Below are 25,534 nucleotides of genomic sequence, written 5' to 3' on the forward strand. Positions count from 1 at the left end.
TGAAAAAGACAGAAGACACTTTTCTGTACTGAAAGTGAGTTTTATATTCATTTTCTGCCATTTTTTTTATTGATGCACTTCCGGGGTAGTGGACCTCTTTCTGAGATCTTAATATAATATTTAAAGTAGTTTTTCATGTTCCCATATGAGGTCTTAATACTTTTCATGCTCTACGATATTGAACCTTTTAAAACTGTATGACCTGGGATACATTTTAGTTAGGTAGTACAAGTGATTGAGCGCCCTTAGGGGGCGCGCGGTGATTACGAACCATGCAATGGGGTGTACCCACGCACCAGACTGGCGTATGTGCAGATAGCAAACATAAATACCTGGTGTACCTCTCCTGCCACTCCTACCTTGTATATGAAAAAGATCTATTAATATTTATATAATATAATTATTAATTAATACTGTTCAGGTAGAGCTATCCGATAGCGCTATCCATGAAGTAAGTTAACTAGTAGAGCGATCTGATAGCGCTATTCATCAATGTTCCTGAGCGCAAGCTATTTCACATGGTTGAGCGCATTTAGGATGTGTCCCTAAGGCCCTGCCCATGCCCATTGTTTGGTCCGTAGAACATGGCTAGGAGTTAGTCCCGCTTTTGTGTAGAAAATTGAGTGGCTTTTACAAATGTTAAAAAGGTTAATAAAAGACTTCTTTGTACACACAGTTGACAGTAAACCATTTGTCAATGTTATTAATAAGTTTACCCTGCTTCTGTGTCTCAAATATTTTGACCCTTATTTGTTGGCTTTTCCTTCCCCTGGAGAAAGCCACATATAAGTACCCATGTCAAAACACTGGGAGAGGCAAATAAATTCATACAATATCCAAGGACTGTCCCTGAGATTTATTGATGGTCATTGCAAAAGCCAACATGACAGGAAACTGACGCCATCGTATCTGGACTGGCAAGTTTTTATCTTTGGAAATCACGTCAATTCTTGGAATAAGAACTGTCTGACCCTTTGCTTTTCCATTTAAAGCAACAACATGAATATCATTTGATTTTAAGCTTTTTACATAAAGCCTTGTACCATTACAAAGGCCAAGATTTCTGTTAAGATTACGCAGGAGCATAATTACAGCTCCTGGTTTCAGCTTTACTTCATGAGGAGGCATCCCAGTGGGATTCAAAGAGTTAAGAAACTCTACAGGGTAATCTGTGAGAATCACACCCTCCTCTTCAGCAATTGTGTCCATGGAGTGATATGTTGAGTGTTCACCTTGAACTTGACTAAGAATTTTGTCATTCAAGGCATGAACGTCATCATTCAATGGCGTAAGAATTGCATTATTTGCAATTGCTTCTACCATTGCATCGGTAATCTCAATTGAGTCGCCAAAAATAGCTGTAATTAAATCACCCTCTTCAATAAAAGAATTCGGGATTTCAATTGTGTCTTCTGGTAGACCATATACATTTGACAACTCTCCATTGCCAAGTTTCAGTAACCATGAGTTGTACTCAACCTCGTCCTGAGACGTTCTCATATTTTGTTGTAACTGGAACCGTGAAAACTGATTCCAGGATTTTGAGTATTTAATGGTGGACTGTACAATTTGGGCTCTTTTTCCACCTTCCACTATTGGTAGGGTTCGACGAAAGTCACCACCGTTTATGAAAACTTTTCCACCAAATGGTCTTTTTTTCCACATATGTCTTGGAACAAATTATCCACAGCGTTCATATTAAAACAGGGAGTCATTGTTACTTTGTCCCAAATAACAACAGATGACTCCCTAAGCTCCATTGTTTGAAGTGGGGTTGGCTTAATTTTTGACACTGTGGTCTCATTTGTTGTAATTCCAAGGCCGAACTTGGAATGGGAGGTGCTACCCTTTTGTAGTAATGCAGTCGCCAATCCAGTGGAGGCTGTTGAGCAAATAGACTTTTCTGCTTGCAGTGTCTTGTGCAAGCAGTTGTACAAAAATGTCTTCCCACTGCCTCCTGGGCCATCCAGAAAAAAAAAGTGTGAGCTAGTGTTGTCTGACTGTGGTGCAGCATTGACTGCTTGCATAATTGCATCGAAAGCTGATTTCTGAGCTTCATTCAGCATAGCTTTCAATTGCTCAGCCTCCTGCTTTATTACAGCATAATTTAGTTGGTCCAGTATTTCATCTGGAACATTTACTGGAGTTGGCAATCCGTAGTCAGCACAGGACTTTTTATTGCTTAAGAGCACTTCATTAATATCACAAAGAGTCAGTTGCTCACCAATTTCTGGAGTATACTGCCTGGTGTAATCCTCCATAAATTCGGTTTTATATTTTTGCCATAATGCCAATGGTTTAGCTGGTTCCCCATATACACAAATTATAGCAAATAATTCACGAAGTTGGTAGGACATTTGGAAAGCGATTGCATCCGTTATATCATCTTCCCATTGGGAATCATGTTCCCAAAGATGAAGATCAATGCACGCATTTTTATACGTGTCATGTATGACTCCATTGACAGTCCGCATAAGACTTTGCTCCTCTTACGTGAAGCAAATGGAGTCTTAGGTAATACAGCTCACCATCTGTTAAAGAGACTATATAAATTCAGGCAATTGTTTTCCCAAATTGAGCCCGTCGTTTTTTCCATCCTTCTAGTATAATGCAGCATTATGGATGTAAAAGGTGTAATGCAGCATTATGGATGTGATCCATAATGCCGGCATAACTGTCGACGCGTAATGCCCATTGATTTTGTTTTATATATTCGATCATGTCGGATTCAATTTTGACATAACTGTCAACGATAAATTGTTGTGTCAACTTTCCATGAATGGCAAGCCTGTATGCATAGTACTGCAACAGGGTAATTTTTTCTTGTCGATCTTGATCCACTGGTATGGATGGTAGATGAATGTCACCAATTCCTTGATGTTGCACACTTAGGGCAGTTGGAGTTGTCAAATATATTGTCCATCCACTGTCCCCATATGGGAATAGAAGTGGATATGTCATTACATCACACTTTCTGTAAAGAAAGCTGATTTGAACAGTTTGGTTTTCACTTTTGAGGTGAACGCTGATGTCCCTATTAAATAGGGGTTCACCCATTGCATTTTGATAAATTATAGCTACTTCATTGCATCTTGGTGCATTGTAGCTCCTCTGGTCATCGTTGTAGTCATTTATAATTGACATTGTTATTTCGCGTGGATCACAATTTTCTAATTCAGCAATCCTCTCTTCCTGTATTTCAAATTCCCTCATCATTGTGTAGGCTCTTGCGAGTGGGTTAATTGCTTTCATTTTCCCTCCAAGAGATGATAGCAGTGCTGGGAGGCACTTTTTATTTGCTTGACTTCTTGTACTTAATGCTTCTTCACTGTCCAAGATATAAATCTGGGCAAACTTGGGAGTACTACCCACAGCGGGATGCAATGGGGCAGTTCTGTGTTAAATTTGTCCATGATTTCAAAAACAGTATGGACCATGCCCAGGAGGTGGCGCTACTTGTGCGCCCATTGATGCCAAAGCAAGCGAGCTATTGTATTGCCTTATATTAGCCATAAAGTTATTGGAGTGCTGATGCTCTCTTGGATTTGTGTGCTGCTATAAGAGTTGGTTGGTAGTTGGCTGGCAATGTAAAAAAACAACAACAAAATAATTAATAATTAACTAATCTTTTTATAATGAGTTTATATTTTGAAAAAAAAACAAGAAATAAAATCAATTCTAAGGTTCACTGTAAAATATAATTTAGAGCAGCAACAAACCATTTGAGGTGGTTCACTAACTCATATTCAAAGAAAGTTTGCAAACTGAGTGAATAGCTGATAGCTATGACACTATAATGACCAATGTAATGCCTTTAAAGTGGATCTTTCACAATCTAAACTGTATAAATAGATCTTTTAGACCAGATGAGACTGCTATATTTACTTTGAAGATGTATATCAGAATGGCTGTAAAATGTTCTATGAAAGTTTAACTCAATCTCTGCCCACCTTATCGAATGTGAAGTCCCTCATTTTCTCTCCTGCTGCTGAATGTGACTAAGGACAGACTGCAGCTGTCAGTCAAGCTGGGTGGGTGAAGACTGATTGCACTGGAACTCATGAACTATTTGATTCCATAACTGGACCCATCAAATGCATATCTTAAGGTAATTATTAGACAGCCATTTTGACTTTTATTTTCAAAGTAAGTTAAGCAGCTTCATCAGGGTATCTGTGTAATTATGTGAAATGTTTGTAATGTGAAATCTGGTGCCCGATCTGCTTTAATGGGAATCTGTCACCAAGTTTGTGATACCTAATATGAATGCAGCATAATGTAGAGAAGGAGACCCTAATTGCAGTAATGTATCACTTACTAGATTGCTGTAATTTCAATAAAATCACGTTTTATACATTATTACCATTAGAGGACTAATAAAGATGCTGCTATGTAGTCCTCCTTATTCATGAGCTCTGTTTAACCCAACTACATCTACCACCACTAATTGGCAGCTTTCTGCCTATGCACAGTGTACACTAAAAGCTGCCAATCAGTGGGGGGTGGGGTTATCTAGAGCTCTGGATTCAGAGAACTGGTAGATTTGCAGCAGAGAAAACAGAGACTTTATCAAAATAGTAGCATGCAACTCAGTAAGTTACACATCCCTGGGATCAGGGTCTCTGTCCCTGTACATCATGCTGCACTCAGATGAGTTGACAAAAACCTAATCATAGATTCCCTTTAAATGTAACATCATGGGGGATTCCCAACTCATCCATTTAAAGGGAATCTGTCAGCCGGTTTTTGCTACCTCATTTGAGAGCAGCCTAATGTAGGCAAAGAGACCCTGAATTCAATGATGTATCACTTAAATTACTGGATGCAGTTGTTCTGACACAATGAGAGATTTTAGATTTAGCAATCCTGCAGAGCAGAGAAACCTAACCCCGCCCCCACCAGGAAATTCAGTGTACATCGCTATATACAGTGAGCTGCTTATCACAGAAGAGATGAAAAGCAGAAAACCTGGCGTGAATAAGCCAAGAAAAATGTACTAAAAAAGTTTTTATCTTTATTACATCACAAAAAGGCACATGAAATTACAAAAATGCACATGACAACAATAGTTTATACAGAGAGGGATCGATAGCAAAAAATGTGGGTCTCAAAGAACATATAATGAGGTGGGTATAGCATTCATCAAATCATATATAAAGTGCTAGTGCTAAGATAGAGAGGTGCATACCCAGAATCTCATGGCTCAATACTAATTATGTGCAGTCCTAGTCAACAGAATCCATAAAGTGCCACATGCCAATATATAGAATCCCTATTGCCTATCTCATAAATGCGAGAGTGCTCTAAACCATAGTACCTCCTTAAGACACCACAGCCATAGCCTCTATGGTGGCTCCTGACTGGAACATCGCTTCCGGCGCCTGGTAGTGACGTGTACGGGTCATTGATGTCATCGGAGAGTTCCCCATGACCCGCATCGCCATCATGGTGCTCGGAGATTATGCAATTGCCAATGCTTGCGATCCGTCACATGCACCTTGACCAGTTATAAGCATATACACCTGTAATAGCGATACTTAAGGGGTGCTGGGGACACCTTATTTCACTATGGCCCCCTGAGGAAGCCAACTCGAAACACGCGTCGGGGCTGTGCATGTGGCACCACAGATAGGAACATGGGTAAGAGTCATTAACTGTTAGGTGCATGCTACCATTATCAATGTTGATAATGAGACTTGGGACTTTACTACATGTGCTAAAATTGTATTTCCATTGATGTAGTTTCATACATCTGCAGTAATATAATCAAGAAATTGTACCACTGTCACTTTATATAGACTTTAATTTCATTATTAGGCTCTCCCTTATCGCACTATATTTGTGCTGCTACGCCACCTTTTCCTTTGTACCTGATCTCTGCTTTGAACAACTCTGTCACTGATACATTTTTTATTATGTATTGCCTTGTATATATATATAATTATGAATGGAAGCCTTTTTTGTACTCTATTTTGGATTATATTCTTCATTAATTCTGTATGCAACATGGAGGAGCCACATCATTATTGCATCATCTCCTGCTCTTTGTACTTGAACCCATAGTGTGCATGAGAGAACTATGTATTAAAATGTAAGTATAAAGCAGGATTAAAATATATATGACTGCTCTAATTAAAAGATGGTAACAAATTGCACGCTACCACTCAGGTCTCAGGTTTGTTACCATCTTTTCAGTTAGCCATTAAAAGGTATCAACTAATGAGGACTCTCAAATTTTAATTTCTATCTATCTACCGGCGAACACGGGACCAATATAATTGTATCTTTTGTATAATATTTCATATTTTATATTTTAGAGCATCAAACCAGATAAGGAGCTACCTGTGATGCCCTGCAAAGTTTACCTAGGAGTGCGGAAGAAACTGAAAGCGCCTACAAGGTTTGTAAAGATGAAAACCTCTAGCAATGTATTGAAGGTTGGAACAGAATTAGGTTTATATTTTTCTAACATGAAATTCTCTTACCAACATTAGTAAAATAAAAAATATATATATGCGTAATATCCATTGTCATAAACAATATGTGTCCTTTCACATTTACTCTTTGACGCTCATAGCCATGCCTTTTTTACCTTCTCTGTCTCTCAATATCTTGGGCCTGTTCCATTCTTTGCATTTTTGAAGTCAGTTTTCTTTCTTAGATATTTGCAGATATTTATTGTTTTCAATTCCTCAAAATGACATACATGTGGTTAATGAATTTCTTCACAAAAAAATGCTCTTGATTTTAATTTTTTAACGTTTTTTGATATTTTTTAGCTCAAAACATCACATGTACCAATAAAATAATGCAAATTTGAGGCATACATAAAATCACTCTGAGAAAAAAAATTGTACTTGATGAATAACCTGAAAACCCGCCATGGTAAACATATACTGAATTTTTATATATACGAGGAAACATAAACCAAACTAAAAAAAAGGTGTAAATTGAAACTAAAACAGGGAAAAACATCACAAATTAGAAAAAGGGTGCAAATGCAATAATGCAATAATGAATCAGGTCCTTTGTCTTTCAGTTATTTTGTATCTTCAGGTTTCTGTTTGATGTCAGTATATATTAATACGTTTATTTTTGTCTAAAGACTTAACGAGACATCCTTAATGGGAATTTGGCACTAGAATTTTGCTACCGAATCTGAGAGGAACATAATATAGAGAAAGAGTTCCTGATTCTACTGATTAAGGCTATGTGCACACGTTCAGGATTTCTTGCAGAAATTTCCTGAGAAAAACCTGAAATTTTCTGCAAGAAATCTGCAAGCGTTTTTTGCATGTTTTTGTGCATTTTTTTTGCGGATTTTTCCGGACATTTCCCAATGCATTATATAGTGGGAAATCCGCAAAATATCCACAAAATTAATGAAGATGCTTGCTTTTTTTACCGCAATGCGTTTTTTTTTGTGGAAAAAAACGCATCATGTGCACAAAAATTGCGGAATTCATTCTAAATGATGGGATGCATAATGTATGCTGTTTTTTGTGTGGTTTTATATCGTTTTTATAGCGAAAAAATGAGAAAAAACTGCAAAAAATCAGCAACGTGTGCACACAGCCTAACACTTACTGGTCTGCTTAGTGTAGTTTTTACAAAAAAAGCTGTTTTATCAGCAGGAGATTATCACAAGAGGACTACTAAACATAATACTTGGTAGCCCAAACACACCCCAGCAACTGATTGGCAGCTTTCTGCCTATGCAAAGAATACACAGAAAGCTGCCAAACAGTGGGGGGGTCCGGGTTATACAGAGCTCAATGTTCAGAGAATTGTTAGATCTGCAGCAGATACATTTTTTTATAAAAAGTTTGCTTAATTAATGATATGGCATGACGGTTTTTGCCCCTACCTATGCTGCTCTTAGATAAGGTAGCAAAAACCTGGTGACATATTCTCTTTAATTCTCAAATTGGAAAGTTTTCCCAAACTTTAGACTGTATGTATTCCAAATTTGGTATATTATTACCTGTTATACTAATTACTGAGTTTCTGAAATATTATTGTTATAATTATTTTACAGATTTGGTTTGACAATTTGTCTAGAAAAACACCAATGGTAAGTAATTAGATTCATTTAAGAATATATTAACTTTTTGTCTTTTATTACATTTACTCGTGACAATGTATTACGAATGAGAAATATGATTGACTTAAAGAGTTAAGGAACATGCTTGTGTTTATGGGCGGCCTGTGGACAGGTCTTTTCTTAGTTTCTCTGGCATAGAGCAGGAAGAAAAGACTCTGCCTACAGTCCCGCCTCGAAGCATGAACTTATCATTACATGAAAACTTCAAACACAAATTACACAAGAACCACAAAACGGATTTCTTCACTGCAGGTATCATTTTAAACTGTGTAACAGTGTCAATTTGACAATGTATATAGAGTCCTTAGCAAAATCCTGCTGACAGGTTCTCTTTAAGCCTTGACGTGATCTATTTTGACTGCATTCCGTGAATAGAAACACACTTTTTTTTCAAGAATTAAAATCGCTAAGAATGTACCCCAAAAAATAGATTCTAACTAATTCAAATTATGGGAATATCCAATTTGCATGAATCCAGGAAAATTGTGACCAGCCACAGCAATTTTCTGGATTCCCAAGGCCAGGAGGCAAATTTTAAAAAAAATAAATTCTTAGTCTCATCACTCTTCATCCCTCCCGTTAATTGCGCTACCATCACTCTCCCCAAGTCTTCCAATTGGCTCCTTTTTCTTCTCCCTCCAATCTTCTGGCAGTTTCTACAACAGACTAATCTCATGACCATATGGGGTATGGCGCATGTGTTTAATATCAATAATGTGCATCACACCCCATGTGACTACATGGGACCTAGAATACAGTGACACCAGCCATCAAGGCCGGACTGGCCATCTGGCAATTCTGGCAAATTCCAGACGGGCCTGTCTGGTCATGGGCTGCCTTGTCTGCAAAGTAATTATAAGAAACGGTGTTCTCAAGACATGCATACTGTTAAAAATTTTGACAGAGCACAAAGTTGAAGACTTCACCACTTACCCAAGCAGGCCATGGGTATCATTAGAAATATTGGTCTTGTAGAAAATCTTCCTTTCCTCCATCCAGGGTAATATTAGTAATATATTCCCATCTGGTGCTTAAGGACAGGGACAACATGGGCCTGTGTGATTTCAAATGCCAGGGCTGAATTTCAGCCCCAGTCCATACCTGCTAGCCATAGTAAAGGAAGGGGAATAAAAAGGTTGGGTAGTCGATTGGAGACCTTGACGGGGACCTGCAGTGGCAGGACAGGTATAGGGAGGACAGAAAAAAGTTGAGCATGACAGATTATTTCTTATTCAAATTATTCTAGGCAGATTTGATTCATAGCAAATGTATACTTGCACCTGAATTGTGCAAATTGGCCCAAACTTAAAATGGCTTTAAGTACCAAGTCTTCAGTCACTCTATGTGAGTGTAGACTTGTGAACCCTCACATCGCACACACTGCATGCTGGAGGATTCACAGCTGGTTCGTAACCGCAAGAATGTGATAAGCATACATGTGATCACGTGCCGACTATATGGGCGGCTTCACTCCATGCAAGTGCATTAAGCAAGGCTGGATACGCTCTGATCAAATGTGGCCAGAAGTATCCAAATGGCATATTTGTAGTCACATGACTGCTCACTCCCGGCACCACAGATTCCTCACCGCGTGCACTGTGAGGATTCACAAGTTTGCATTCACATAAGAGTGACTGCAGATAAGTAGCCTTAGGCCGGACAACCCTTTTAATTTAGGGAGACTTGCTCATCTCTAGTTTCTGATAACTGAACTTCACTTTTCTTGATTGAAGACAATGGGGTTTGAAAAGTGACTCTATGCTAATTTTCAACCACAGGTTCTAAAACGTTCATTAAATGTGAAAATTATCCTCTAGCAACTGTTGATATTTTTTATTTAATTTATATGCATTTTTTTAATTTTCAATATATTTAGCAAATTATATTATTACAAACTGTAGAATATATTTGCATGGTTCGGAATGAGGCCTTGAAGAAAATGAACAGAGTAAAGTTCTTAATTTACATCATCTGAAAGCACAGATCACAAATTGTAGATGTGCTGTTCTATAAAATATTGGTGGCTTTTACACTATATGAAATTACTTTAATCTATGTCCTTCCATCTTGATTTGTACTTATGCTCTAATCTATTTGCAGGTACATGTGCTGTGACTCTGCAGAAGTCCAGATGGAATGGCTGATCAGTATTCTTAATGCACAGGTAAAGTAGTGTTAGCAAGATCAATGCATACACATATTTCTGTGATTTTAAAGACACACATTTTTCTTTCGAGATATATTACACAAGTCATAAACCTGTTATTGAAGAGCTACAAATCAAACTGCTGGGAATGATTTTATGATTTGGGTATTAAAGCATCATGCATAAAATTTGGCTAGAATTCAATCATGACCAATAAAATTTATGATGAGTCTCAGGAATACTAATTAACTATCTTTTAGATTTACAGTAATGGAAATGCTGATGAAAAAAAAAATTGACTTAGTTAACAGATTTGGATGAAAATATAAATTACTAGATTTTTTTTTTACATAGAGTTATAGATATTTATGTTAGATTATTTGTTCATTGACATTTAATTTTTGTTACATCCATATTAAAATGACTTCAGCTGAATGCTTGGAACAACAATCAAAATTAATTAAGTGCTTCATGTCTGTTGTTATTTGGTTCTGTGCTAGTACAGTCAGTAAAAACATTCATTATTTATTACTATGGTTAATTTGATAAATCATAACATTTCACCTGCTTACAATTAACCAAATGAACATCACGGCTTTTTCATGAAGGGGCAATATTCTAGCATTGTTTGTTTCTTAAGAAATTATCTGCTAATGTATGTTTGCAGCTCCTCACATTGGGTTGCAGCTAGGTTGCAATATTATGACAAATCCTAAAAACAGGTCATTAATATTATATCAGTGGGGTTTCAACATTCCAACATCCAGCACCTGCACATTCAGCTTTTTAGGCCACACATGTTTAGTATTTGGTCAGTATTTTGCTTCAATAATTGTAAGCTGAAGGCATACTGTCCTGCAGGGTACTTCAAAACAGTGATTTATGACCACAGATGATAAATTGATGCGTTCAAGAGAAATCGAGCACCAAATTTTAAGTTGTATTTTTACTCACTTCCTCTAGCAAATATGAAAAATTTGCAGCCAATATAAATTTTTAGTGGTAAAAATTACATTTTTTTTTTTTGCCATAGCTCAATTTTATAAAATTCTGTAGTTAAAAGAAAAAAAAGGGTATTTTGTTTCATGCTGGCATTTTGGATGGCTGTTTTGGTGCTCCTGTGCTTTCATCTTGATCTAGGACACTTCTCTAGGTTTAAGCAAAGTTAGAAATTGTCCTTGTCCTTCTGGCATACAAAGATTAGTACAATGGGTTCAGTGGAACCTTGTGGTTAGGTTACCTCTACTTGTGTGCAGACCTTATCCTGCATCCAGATCTCTGCATGTGGCTAGACATCTGCCTGTATGCAATCATCTTTTGGTGTCCATTAGTGTTGAGCGATACCGTCCGATACTTGAAAGTATCGGTATCGGAAAGTATCGGCCGATACCGGCAAAGTATCGGATCTAATCCGATACCGATACCCGATACCAATACAAGTCAATGGGACTCAAGTATCGGACGGTATCCCTGATGGTTCCCAGGGTCTGAAGGAGTGGAAACTCTCCTTCAGGCCCTGGGATCCATATTACTGTGTAAAATAAAGAATTAAAATAAAAAATATTGCTATACTCACCTCTCCGACGCAGCCTGCACCTTACCGAGGGAACCGGCAGCCTTCTTTGCTTAAAATGCGCGCGTTTACTGCCTTCCGTGACGTCACGGCTTCTGATTTACTGCCTTCCGTGACGTCACGGAAGGCAGTAAACGCGCGCATTTTAAGCAAAGAAGGCTGCCGGTTCCCTCGGTAAGGTGCAGGCTGCGTCGGAGAGGTGAGTATAGCAATATTTTTTATTTTAATACTTTATTTTACACATTGATATTAATCCCGATACCGATTCCCGATGTCACAAAAGTATCGGATCTCGGTATCGGAATTCCGATACCCGCAAGTATCGGCCGATACCCGATACTTGCGGTATCGGAATGCTCAACACTAGTGTCCATACCTCCGCAAGTGTCCAGACCTCGGTCTGCATCCTGAACTTTTTCCTGCATCCAGATCTATCCTGGTATCCAAACCATTGCAGGTGTCCAGACCTCTCACTGCATGCAGGCCTATTTGTTTGTTCTGATTCCAGACCTTATCCTGCGTCTACATCTCCGCTGGTAACCAGACATCTCTGAGTGTTCAAATCTCTGCCTGTATCTAATCTTTTGAAGTGTATTTCATGTTCAGCTCAGCCTCATCAGTTTGAAGTTTAATTCCATTACAATATGCCAGATACAGTTGTTAGCCAATAAAAGGTATCATACCTACAAGATTATCTTGTTTTTTCCCCACTGAAGGCATGCAATTCTATGAGGCACGTGTGTGTTAAAAATACTCAATTCATAACTAGATGAACTGGGATTGGTGTAGTTTCCAAAATGGATTTTTTTTTCTTATTGCCACCTTAGACAATATGCTAATATGTCATGACATCAACAGTACTCCATCTCATCGATGTCATGCCATAAGACCAAAAAGTAGTAGCACCACTTATGGGGGTATCACTGTGTTCAGTGTAACAAGCTGTGGGATCCCCTTTCTCCTATTATCACTTGTGACCAGGAAAATATTGAAGTTGAAGCAACATTTTATTGGCAATGCTAATCTTATAATCTCTTTAGTCCATGAGGGATACAGATTCCATAATGGGATCATGTGTGGAGGGCTTATCCTGTTTTGACATCTCAGAAACATCAGTAATTTATTCCAGACAAAATTTCCCTAAAAAATGAAATGATTCTCCTTTTCTTCTGAGCTTTGCCATGTGCCAAAGATGTAGTTTTTGACCACATATCGGGTATTGTAATGTTTCCTAGAAATGTTCAAAAATGTTGGGGTTAATTTCTCTTATTTCCTCTAGTAAAAATGAAAATATTAGGGGAAAATAATATAGTTAGTGGTAGGCGTCGGCATTCTCCCGCTGTGCCGGATTGATCCCAAGCATTATCTGCTTCTACAGTCTCCCATTCAGCTCCGGCCGCTGTGTTTGCTGCTCAACACATACGTCAGTCCCAGCATCTTGCTCAGGCTCATGGTATACGTTGGTTGTTGCTGGCTCTTCAGCCAAGTCTATGGTAACCAGTGATATGCAGGTGCAGTCTTGTGCTCTGGAGTCTAAGTCCAGAGATCACCTTACTGAGCATGTCCTTAAGGTGGTGGCTTCTCTTTGGTGGTCCGACATTAGCTGCTCTGATGATGTGGCAGCCTTGGATTGGCCCACAGGCGATGTCTCAGCCGACTGGACATGAGTGTTTGGGGTGGAGCCTAGCATATAAAAGGCTCTCTGCATGCACGTGAGCATGCTAGTGTCATTCATGTTTGGTGTGTGTGGCTACTCTACCACTGTCTGCACGTTTGTGTGTGCGTCTTTGCTCTGAGACTGTACATGTTGACAGGCAGGTTGCACACACACTTATGCGGTTTTGTTCCCTTGGCTCAGCGCCTGAGTCTTTAGTCTGCTACATGCTTAGGGTGCTGGTCAGGCACAGGTTCAGCAGTGACAGGACTGGGGTAACTAGCCACTTGACTTAGCATTTGTTTCGTTCTTGTGTGCGGTTAGCGGAGTTCAGCTACAGAGCAAGCTCAAACCTCATGCTATACCTCTTGGTGAAAGTGAAAGGGTATTGTTCCTAGGGTCAAAGAGCTCTCTATTGGCTCACCATCTTAATTCGTGTGTGTGGTTAACAAGGTTTAGTTGCAGAGCTAATCCAATCCACGTGCTATTATCCCTGTGACTTTAACAGGGTATAGCCCTTTGTATACTTGTGCAGTACCTCTCGATGAAGTAACCAAGCTTGGTACTCTATGTTCCATTCACACCGAGTGGCGTTAACTCAGTGTGATCAGGGTAACACTTGCTGTTGTGTTCCATCACTATTCAGTAGCAGCAGAGTTCTTCTCTGCATGGTGGACTCCGGGTTGCAATTGCACTTCATTTTATAATTTATTTAGTGCAATCCGCCAACCCTAACAATCATAATGTTCAATGTACAAATCACTGACAATATTGTTGGCCTAGCCCCAATATTAGAACGCTCATTGAAAATGGGATTAAACTTAACCTATTATTAATAATCTAAAATATATACAGACAATGAACTCACAATTGACACCCTGATAGTTAGTCTGAAGGTAGAGAAGGGCGGACCCTTGGTTGTTTGACTCCGGTGGGTTAGGCAGAATAGTTAAAAGAAATTTTGAGTTTGAGTACAGAACAGTACTCGGACCCAAACATAAACCCCATTCACTTGAATGGAGGGCCCGAATATGTGAATGTGAATGACAGTGTGGGAAATACTGCCTCTGATTGGTGGCAAAATCATTACCACCGGTCAGACAGCTGCTGTTCCGCCAAATGAGAGCGTGAGCCCGCAGCTGTGATCAGAGGTGAAAAGTTTACCTCCGGTCACTGGCGTCAGTTGATGAGACTACTGCTCCCAGTCAGTGCCTGCGCTCCAAATAAATAAGAAAAATATACATGGGTTCCCTTGAATTTTTGATAACCAGTGAGGTAAAACTGACTCAACTCTCAGCTGTCAGTGTTAGCAAGGCTGGGTATCAAGAATAGAGGGGTCCCCATACTGTTTTTTTTATTATTGCCCTGTTGCAGTGGCAAGTGGTGTTCATATTTGTGGGGTTGTCACCTTTGTAATGTCCGGTGACATCAAGCCCACGGCTTAGTAATGAAGAGGAATCTATAAGATGCCTCTCCATTACTAATCCTATTGTTAAATTGTAAACAAACACGAATAAAGTATGAGCAAGAATAAAATATTTTATTTGATATAAAAACACACATTTCCTTAGCAGTTATACTCACCTAATGCCCATTCAATTGAAGCCCTTGTGTCCTGTAATAAAACAAAAATAAAAAAGAACTGTAACCCTCACCTGTCCATCATTCTGTCCTATGCCATAATTCAAGTCTGAGGATAAACAGTTTTCAACCTGGATGTGCCAAGATGCGATTGTCCAGGCTGAGAACCACTGAGGAATGAGATTCTGCGAGCGCAGCCTCAGTGACTAGCGGTGACATCATCAAGGATACTGCCAGTCACTATGGCTGCATTCTCAGTTGGGTCCCTGAACTGCACCTGTGACATCACCACTAACACAGTGAGAGAAAGTCTCAAAATGCATCGCTAAGCTCATAGAGTTCATAGGGAGATATGAGAAATTTCTCCTGGTGAACTGCTCAGAGATTATGCCATGTAGTTCAGAGAATCAGAAAATTCTTGATTCCCTATTTTCCTATTTACTCAATTTATAAAACTAACAAAAGTAGATAAGTATTGCATTGGAAATTTTGCTGATGAATAAGTTGCCATAATTTACTATAAATCATTATATATTTTTATAGTACACGGCATCAAAATAAAATTGAGAAATGTGCTACTATCAGTTTGATTGCTTGAAAGCATGTTGAAAAAGCTATTTTAACATAAAATTGTAATCTAAAGAATATCAGAAGCACTGATGTATGAGATTCATCTACACTACATATTTAGGTCTATTTGCTAAAATTTAGATAATTTCGATTCTGCAGTCTTTCTCTCCTTAACATTGAAATTGCAACACCGAGAAGGAAAAGTCATACAATTAGGAAAATTACAGGACCAAAGAGTATGTTAATAATATCCAAATGATAAAGAAATGGAATCAACATTTTCAAAATATCTCGATTTGTTCAGCATCGAATATGAGCACCAAATGTAGAAATATATGCATATACATTCATTGGCTGCAATCAAAAAGTGTATTAATTAGTAGGAATGTTTTGCCACGCTGCATGAACTTGGTACACAAATCATTAAGGTCTGCTGTTATAAGCACACTTTACAATTGCTGACCAATCAAATCCCAAGTGAGTTCAATGGGAGACTAGTCCACTGTGGCTGAAGGTCGTGGCAGCATGTTTAGAGCATCTAGGATGTTCATAGTAGCATGAGCAACATGCCATCTGGCATTATCGTGTTGAAAAATGACTCTGAAGATACTTTGGGCAGAAAGCTATACCACTGGTTCAATGATCAAATCACTGCAATACATAGCTGTTAGTGCACCTGAAATGAAGACTAGAGGGTCTGGCCACCATACGTTATTAGCTACAAGCCAGTCTTTGTTAATCGTGGGGTCGGCAGGCACCTGTTTGATGAAAGCGGCACCGAGCAGACAATGCAACTTGTCTAAAGTTCAACTGACCCAGCATAAAACTAACCCTCATATGGCTATAATGATGTAAAAATAAAAACAAGTTATCCCTCTTAGATATAGAAGAATAAAAAGCAAAAATGCAAAAATATAAAATTGCCCAGTTATTAAGGTGTTAAATGCCTTACCTATGTGTTGTATCATTTTACTTGTTTGTGCAAGGCAATGATTACTTCCTTTAAAGGGAACCTGTCACCCCCAAAATCGAGGGTGAGCTAAGCCCACCAGCATCAGAGGCTTATCTACAGAATTCTGGAATGCTGTAGATAAGCCCCCGATGTATCCTAAAAGATAAGAAAAAGAGATTAGATTATACTTACCCAGGGGCGGTCCCGGTCCGGTCCCATGGGTGTCGCGGTCCAGTCCGGCGCCTCCCATCTTCATCAGATGACGTCCTCTTCTGGTCTTCACGCTGCGGCTGCAGCGCAGGCATACTTTGTCTTCCCTGTTGAGGGCAGAGCAAAGTACTGCAGTGCGCAGGCGCCGGGCCTCTCTGATCTTTTCCAGTGCCTGCGCACTGCAGTACTTTGCTCTGCCCTCAACAGGTCAGACAAAGTACGCCTGCGCCAGAGCCACAGCATGAAGACCAGAAGAGGACTTAATCCTATGAAGATGGGAGGTGCCGGACCGGACCGCGATGCCCACCGGATCGGACCGCCCACCAGGGTGAGTATAATCTAACCTCTTTTTCTCATCTTTTAGGATACATCAAGGGCTTATCTACAGCATTACAGAATGCTGTAGATAATCTCCTGATGCTGGTGGGCTTAGCTCACCCTCAATTTTCGGGGTGACAGGTTCCCTTTAACTTTAATACCACTCATTTTATTCACAACCTGAAAATATTAGTAAAATATAATCCATTGCCTAGATTTGGATGTCTGGCTCTTCATCTATGAGAATACCATCACAGGCAAAGTGTGCTCTACTAAGTAGTAATGACGCTTGAAGAAGCTAACTAAGGCTATGTTCACATATCCTTGTGACAATCTGAGTACTGTCTGATTTTTTTTATCAGAAAGAACTCAGACCCATAAAGTAAATAGGAATGTTTTCACATGTCCTTGAAAATTATGGATGCCAGAGTTAGATTCATGTGACTCAGAGACTGCCATTTTGTAATCTGATTTTGTCAATTAGACCTAGCCATTAAAGTATATAGGGACCTGTGAGACATGGATGGAAATCGGAAGCCTTCTGATTTGCTTCTGTTTTGTATCCATGGACTCACCGATCTGTGACTTAGTGAAAAATTTGACTAAAAATATGTAAACTTCCAGGGGCTTTATATTAGCTTGGGAGCAAGTATAACTTGTCATTGCAATAGGTGTTAGAGAAAAATATACTAGAAACCAGAACCCAACTCTGATGACATTTGAGGAAAAAATTGGTTAATTTCTCTTGAATATTTAGGCTGCCTTCCCACAATAGGTAACACTAGTATTTTTGCTGCGTCCAAAACGCTGCACTCTACAGTACAGTGAGAGTCACTGCGCAGTAGCCGAGACTCGCCGGCACCTGCGCATAACATTGATGAAGACTCTGCCCATAGAAGGGTGGATAAGATTTACATAACCGCCCAAGGGGTCGGCGCATGCGCAGGATTACATTGCTGCAACAACAAATTACAGGTCAGTGTGATGTGCATCAGAAGGGGGGGTGCCATTATAATAAAGTCAGGAGGCTGGGATTTCTTCCAGGCACCTCACGCCCCAGAGCATGGAAGAAATTAACCTATAAAACTGCTTTTCAACATCTACACAGCAGCTATAAGGCATACAGGTAGTAAAACTGCATACATATTAATCCAATTGACCTATAGCAATTAAATGCTTGGTCCCATTCCGTAAGACTAAGTAAGACAACAGAGCCACATAAAATCATAACATGGCTCAAGGAATGCAATATATACAACTTTATTAACAGAATTTAGACATTACAATAAAAACAAGGTACCTCACAGTGCAGCTGAACATCACCCAGGAATGCACTATACATATGTACTTTTAACTAAATCACACTATTGCGGATACTCCTAATTATGATGACAATAGTACATAGCGATCTTGACCCTTATTATAATATCAAATGCCACCACTGGTAAACCATACCTAAGTGGGAGACATAAACAGAGTCCTCTCACGAATTCTAAATCCAATCAGGGTCCCCTAGGTGCGGGTATAAGTGTGTAGAGATGAGTATAAATATATTTACCAAGTGGCGTGCTGGAGCCTGAGTGATTGTCCCACCCCGACGCGCCCCCGGAAGAAGAACAGGCGAAACGCGCGTCGGGGTGGGACAATCACTCAGGCTCCAGCACGCCACTTGGTAAATATATTTATACTCATCTCTACACACTTATACCCGCACCTAGGGGACCCTGATTGGATTTAGAATTCGTGAGAGGACTCTGTTTATGTCTCCCACTTAGGTATGGTTTACCAGTGGTGGCATTTGATATTATAATAAGGGTCAAGATCGCTATGTACTATTGTCATCATAATTAGGAGTATCCGCAATAGTGTGATTTAGTTAAAAGTACATATGTATAGTGCATTCCTGGGTGATGTTCAGCTGCACTGTGAGGTACCTTGTTTTTATTGTAATGTCTAAATTCTGTTAATAAAGTTGTATATATTGCATTCCTTGAGCCATGTTATGATTTTATGTGGCTCTGTTGTCTTAGGTAGTAAAACTGGTTTAACCATTCTCTCATCTGTATGCCCATAGTAATAGCTAAAATTTGTCCAGGGGGTGATAGATTCCCCTTAAATTGGCCCGGTCTGCCAAAATGAACGCATCTCCTTCATATTTTTCCTCTTTTCTGGTTCATAGGAGTGACCCCTTACTTTATTAGTTTCATATACTGCAGTAGAATATACTTCCTTAATTTCTGAACTAATACTGTATTAGTGATGTGTGAAAAAAAATCTGTTACTTATATAACAATATTTTTCCCTACAGTATGCTGGTGATTTGTTTCCTAGAAAAAAAAAGGAACACAATGTAACAGCGAAAAATCTGCAGATATATGAGAATGCAGTAAAGAGCGCCACTGAAAAAATGCACATGCCAACAGTAAGCCTTTGGTTTAGTATATTCAAGCCTCTGTTTTAGTGCTTTGTCTGAATAATTATGTACTTGGTAAGAGAAATATACTAAATTACACCGCATCTACATTAGCGGAGATAATAATATCAATTAAGTGCTTCAAGATTAAATAGTATACTGACACACTGTGTGATGAATAGCTAGCTCCTATACAAAAAGACTGATTAATATCATTTTGAGTCTATTTGGGTGAACCACTTCAATAAATAATAGTTACATGTTCTGGAAAATGAGTATATTGTGCATATTATGCATGGGTTTCTTTAACACTGACAGCTGGATACTGTAATTCTAAACTGATATGTTTGTGATTGACATTAAGATTCACGTATGGTGAATCTAATCGAATACATTAAGGGATTAGCCAGTTCTTTACTATGGGTTGTGCCTGGTATTTCAGACCTATTTACCCAAAAAGGGCTGATCTGCTCTTTAATGTTATACTAGATGAAGCCACTAGTAAAATTATAATGCAATGCATGGTAAATAATATAGGATTCATAGTACTCATTAGACCGCCATGATCTCTTCGAAAAGCTCAACAGCCAAAGTCCCATGAGTCAGTAAAGTCTTTTTATTTAAGAACCACTTTGAAGAATTTTTGCCATCACATTTTTTATCCTCTTAATGTATTGCAGTCTTCATAATATATAGCACTGTGTACTTACAATTGCTCATTTGCCTTTCTACCCAGTTAATTCTTCTCTTTTCTAATTCTTCTCTTTTCTATTAAGTTTATGACATCTCGTGACTAGCTGAGTCCTTCTAAGCCCTATGTAGAATAAGGAGGTCAATTTTCCTTGTATGAGTTATGAGTCACTGTAAAAGTCCATGCAGGGTGGAGGACGGAGCAGCTGAGTCAAGAGTTTAAGAGGGGAATGATTCATGCAGGGAATAGAGACTTCCTGCGTCTACATAGTGCAGAGAAAAGCAAAGAATTAACTGGGTATAAAAGCAAAATGAGCAACTGTAAGTACACAGTGCTATATAATATGATGACTGCAATATATCAAATAAAAACATTGCTGGGAGTGCTTCATTAAAGGGATTTTCATGCCCCATTGTCCAACTGCTCCACCACTACCATTGTTTAAATCTAAGTGACAGCAGCATTAGGAAAGAACTGTGCCACATTAGCTTTTGTTGGCGCTACTCAATTGGCATAGCTTCCTAGTAAATATAATAGATTTGTCATGCAACCTACAGGAAAGAGGAGTGCAGCTTACAGGATTTATAAGAACAAAAAACATTGAAAATCCACAAAAAAATTCAAAGGAATCTCATCAATTAAAACATTTAATGTCATAATTGTCTTGAAAAACTGGAGATTGTTATTAAGGGGAGTTTGAAAACACATGGGGCCCGGACGCTGCATTCTAGAGTTGGCTGCTTTTTTAAGCATATTAAGATATGAAGTTAGGAGATCCAACTAAATCTTTGCCATAGATGAAAGAAAAGCCTGATTACACCCCTAAACTCATCATTGTCTGCTTGATTACAAGCTCCCATATCATGTGTCAGTGCCCACTTTGATGTGGGGGGGGTACATAAACACCACTCATTTGAATGCAATTCCAAGCCCAAATTTGCTGAGGCTGTTTCCAAAAACTTAGGAAACTCTCTGCAAATTTGAGATTTTTGGCACCGGGGTCTTCTCAATGATATCACTGGGATGGCTCTTTTACAAACCTATAGACAATACTGTGGATCCCATTGGTTAAAGGTGCTTTCCAATTTAAAACAATATGGCATGCTGAAAGGTTAAACTTTTAAAACTCTCTCTGATTCTATGACCAAACACAATGACCCAAGTCTATAACCAGAATGAAGTAGTAACGGCACTATGAAAGGTCCACCATGTCCACCCACAAGCCAAAAATCTGAAATATGCAGAGTTTTCTGGAATCGTATAATATATAGTGTATATCTGATCCTCTCCTTTTAGGTTGCAAAAATATTAATGACATATTAATATGCATATTATGTTTGTTGTATGGTCCATTTTCCATACACAGCTGATTTTGAGCAGTCAGGATCATGTTTCTCATAGTGATACACCACGAATACCAGAGCAATACACATTAAATTTTTCTACATATGTTATGTACATGTTTAATTAATAAAAATATATTTTTGCTTTTGTTATTTTACTAAATTAATTGTGATTTTATATTTGTTTTATTTTCATCAATCTAAAGCCTGGTGGAAGAATAAGAGCACTGAACCATGCAGATCTCAGCATCACAGTACAACAGAGATTGTCTATGATGCTGGATTCTTTTGACTATAAAGAAGAAAGGTTTAGTAACCAGAAGAAGCACTACAGTTTGGCTGACCTTGATAATTCTAAGAATTACGGTGATGAGACAAGAGAAATACAAACAATGAATGCCAAAGGACTACACAATCCAGATGATCAGTTAAACAAAGACTTGACATCCTACACACAACTGCCCCAGAATGTTATCAAGGAGCTAAACCAGGTTCTTAAGAAAAGCAGGAAAAACAAGACTGAAAGAGAATGATGTAGACAATTCACAACATAATACAAAAGACTAAGAATCATGCTTCAAAGAACAATTGGATTTCATAATAATTCACTTTCAATCTGTGGAATACAAAGATTAATCATAAGTACTCTACAGGCTTTCACTCATTTATGTTGCACAAAAGTTTCTTAAGAGTGTTGACTATTTATTCCAGACATTTTATGATGCTGGTTAAAAATATTTCATGAGGTATATCAACAAACTTATTTTCAAATAAAGTCTAAATATGTATATATAAAAAGAAAATTTGTAAACTCAACATATAAGGTATTGGATCATAATTCACTATAAATAATGACTTTTGGATGTAGATAAGTGTCATTTTGAAAGTAATGCTACATGATGAAAAAAGACCTACAGTATCAATAGGCCAGCTATCAAATTTCATTAGATTTGCGGATGTATTAATTATATTGTGTTGAACAGTTCTGCTTATATGAAAAATGCATTAAAAAGTGCCTGTCATTTATAAATCAGAAATCACAATCCTTCCTTAATGCATACCAGGTAGTGATGAGCAAGTGTACTCGTTGCTCGGGTTTTTCCGAGCACGCTCTGGTGGTCTCCGAGTATTTGTTAGTATTCGGAGATTAAGTTTTCATCTCCTTAGCAGCAAAATTTGCGGCTACTAGACAGGTTGAACACATGTGGGGATTCTCTAGCAACCAGGCCACCCCCACATGTACTCAGGCTGGGTAGTAGCTGTAAATCATTCAGCTGTGGCGATGAAAACTAAATCTCCGAACACTAACAAATACTCGGAGACCACCCGAGCATGCTCAGGAAAACCCAAGCAATGAGTATACACGCTCATCACTAGTACCAGGCTATGTGAAGTCTGAAATACTCTGTGGATTCTTTTAAATGTTAATTTCCTTTCTATACCTGTGCTAAGTATGAGGGCTCCTCGTAGTTTGCTGTTAGAGCTCTGCTCTATTCTCTTAGCCAATCAGATGTTCTCCCCACAGTTTCTCACTTATGTAGTTGCACAGAGGCTAAGGCAAAGACTGTGATATTTATCGTCTCCTCTTACAGCATCGAGTCCCAGCTTCTCTTCATCTTACTGTGCAGAATTTACCCATTCATTCTTGCTGTTTTTATTTTTTAATTAGAGATAAACTTTATGACCGCTTAAACTACTTTAATGACAACTCTGATCATGCGTCCCTAAAAAACATCAATTAGTATTTACTATAGAGTGGAAATAGCCTTATTTGCAAAAAGTACACACAGCATGTCACCAATAATATGAAAACAGCTAAACAAATAGTCTTAAAAATAAAATTATTTTTTACATGAGCATAATTGAAATTTATGATAATGAAATAAGCCCTGCCATGAAGATTTTTTTAATTAAATGTGTGTACAGCGGGGAAAGTAAGTATTTGATACACTGCCTATTTTGCAAGTTTTTCCACCTACAAAGAATGGAGAGGTCTGTAATTTTTATTGTAGTTACACTTCAACTGTGAGAGATAGAATCTAAAAATAAAAACCAGAAAATCACATTGAATGATTTTTAAATAATTAAATTGCATTTTATTGCATGAAATAAGTATTTGAGCACCTGTTAGTTTTTCTTTAAGAAGCCCTTATACTCTGCACTCATTACCTGCATTAATTGCACCTGCTGTTTGAACTTGTTACCTGTATAAAAGACATCTATCCACACACTCAATCAGTCACATTTCAACACTTCCACCATGGTCAAGACCAAAGAGCTGTCTAAGGACACCAGGGACAAAATTGTAGACCTGCACAAGGCTGGGATGGGCTACAGGACAATAGGCAAGCAGCCTGGTGAGAAGGCAACAACTGTTTGCACAATTATTAGAAAAAGGAAGAAACACAAGATGACTGTCAATCTTCCTTGGTCTGGGGCTCCATGCAAGATCTCATCTCTTAAGGTAAGGATGATTCTGAGAAAGGTCCAGAATCATCCCAGAACTAAGGATGTGCTCAAAAGTTTATATACCCCGGCAGAATTTTGCTTTCTTGGCCTTTTGGCAGAGAATATGAATGATAACACCAAAACTTTTTCTCCACTCATGGTTAGTGGTTGGGTGAAGCCATTTATTGTCAAACTACTGTGTTTTCTCTTTTTAAATCATAATGACAACCCAAAACATCCAAATGACCCTGATCAAAAGTTCACATACCACATTTCTTAATACTGTGTATTGCCCCCTCTAACATCAATGACAGCTTGAAGTCTTTTGTGTTAGTTGTGGATGAGGTTCAATATTTTTTCAGATGGTAAAGTTGCCCACTCTTCTTGGCAAAAAGCCTCCAGTTCCTGTAAATTCCTGGGCTGTTAAGCATGAACTGCGTGCTTGAGTTCGCCCCAGAGTGGCTCAATGATATTGAGGTCAGGAGACTGAGATGATCACCCCAGAACCTTCACTTTGTTCTGCTGTAGACAATGATAGGTCGACTTGGCCTTGTGTTTTGGATCATTGTTATGTTGGAATGTCCCAGTACAACCCATGTGCAGCTTCTGGGCTACTGATTGCAAATTTGCCTCCAGTATTTGCTTATAATGTGCTGCATTTAACTTCCCTTAAACCTTGACCAAGTTTCCTGTGCCTTTGTAGCTCATACATCCCCAAAACATCAGCGATCCATCTCTGTGCTTTACAGTAGGAATGGTGTTCCTTTTATCATAGGCCTTGTTGACCTCTCTCCAAATGTAACTTTTATGGTTGTGGCCAAAAAGTAAAATTTTGGTCTGATCACTCCAAATTACTTTGTTCCAGAATTTTTGAGGCTTGTCTCTGTGCTGTTTTGTGTACTGTAGGCAAAATACTTTGTGGCATTTGGGCAGTAATGACTTTCTTCTGGCGACTCGACCATGCAGCCCATTTTTCTTCAAGTGCATCCTTATTGTGCATCTTGAAACAGCCACACCACTATTTTTCGGAGAGTCCAATATTTCAGCTGATGTTATTTGTGGGTTTTTCTTTGCCTCCCGAACAATTTTCCTGGCAGTTGTGGATGACATTTTTGTTGGTCTACCTGACTGTGGTTTTGTTTTTACAGAGCCCCTGATTTTCCATTTGTTTATCACAGTTTGAACTCTGCTGACTGGCATTATCAATTCCTTTGATATCTTGTTGTATCCCTTTCCTGTTTTATACAGTTCAACTACCTTTTCCCATAGATCTGTTGACAATTCTTTTGCTTTCCCCATGACTAGTGTTGAGCGATACCGTCCGATAATTGAAAGTATCGGTATCGGAAAGTATCGGCCGATACCGGCAAAGTATCGGATCTAATCCGATACCCGATACTAATACAAGTCAATGGGACTCAAGTATCGGACAGTATTCCTGATGGTTCCCAGGGTCTGAAGGAGAGGAAACTCTCCTTCAGGCCCTGGGATCCATATTAATGTGTAAAATAAAGAATTAAAATAAAAAATA

The 25,534-nt window shown here is 38.6% G+C and overlaps 1 protein-coding gene across 3 annotated transcripts in view; it reads left to right on the top strand.

The window, feature by feature from the left end:
• Nucleotides 1-22,849, top strand: part of ARAP2 (ArfGAP with RhoGAP domain, ankyrin repeat and PH domain 2) — a 441,859-nt gene extending 419,010 nt beyond the window's left edge. For all 3 annotated transcript variants that reach the window (XM_077279928.1, XM_077279930.1, XM_077279929.1), the window contains 5 exons: nt 6,318-6,400; nt 8,039-8,074; nt 10,205-10,268; nt 19,417-19,530; nt 21,762-22,849. In XM_077279928.1, coding sequence (XP_077136043.1) covers nt 6,318-6,400; nt 8,039-8,074; nt 10,205-10,268; nt 19,417-19,530; nt 21,762-22,088 — 624 coding nt within the window. In that variant the 3' untranslated portion in view covers nt 22,089-22,849. The remainder of the gene's footprint in view (nt 1-6,317; nt 6,401-8,038; nt 8,075-10,204; nt 10,269-19,416; nt 19,531-21,761) is intronic.
• Nucleotides 22,850-25,534: the final 2,685 nt, after the last annotated feature.

Source organism: Ranitomeya variabilis, chromosome 1 (assembly GCF_051348905.1).
Source record: "Ranitomeya variabilis isolate aRanVar5 chromosome 1, aRanVar5.hap1, whole genome shotgun sequence".
NCBI classification, from domain to species: Eukaryota; Metazoa; Chordata; class Amphibia; order Anura; family Dendrobatidae; genus Ranitomeya; species Ranitomeya variabilis.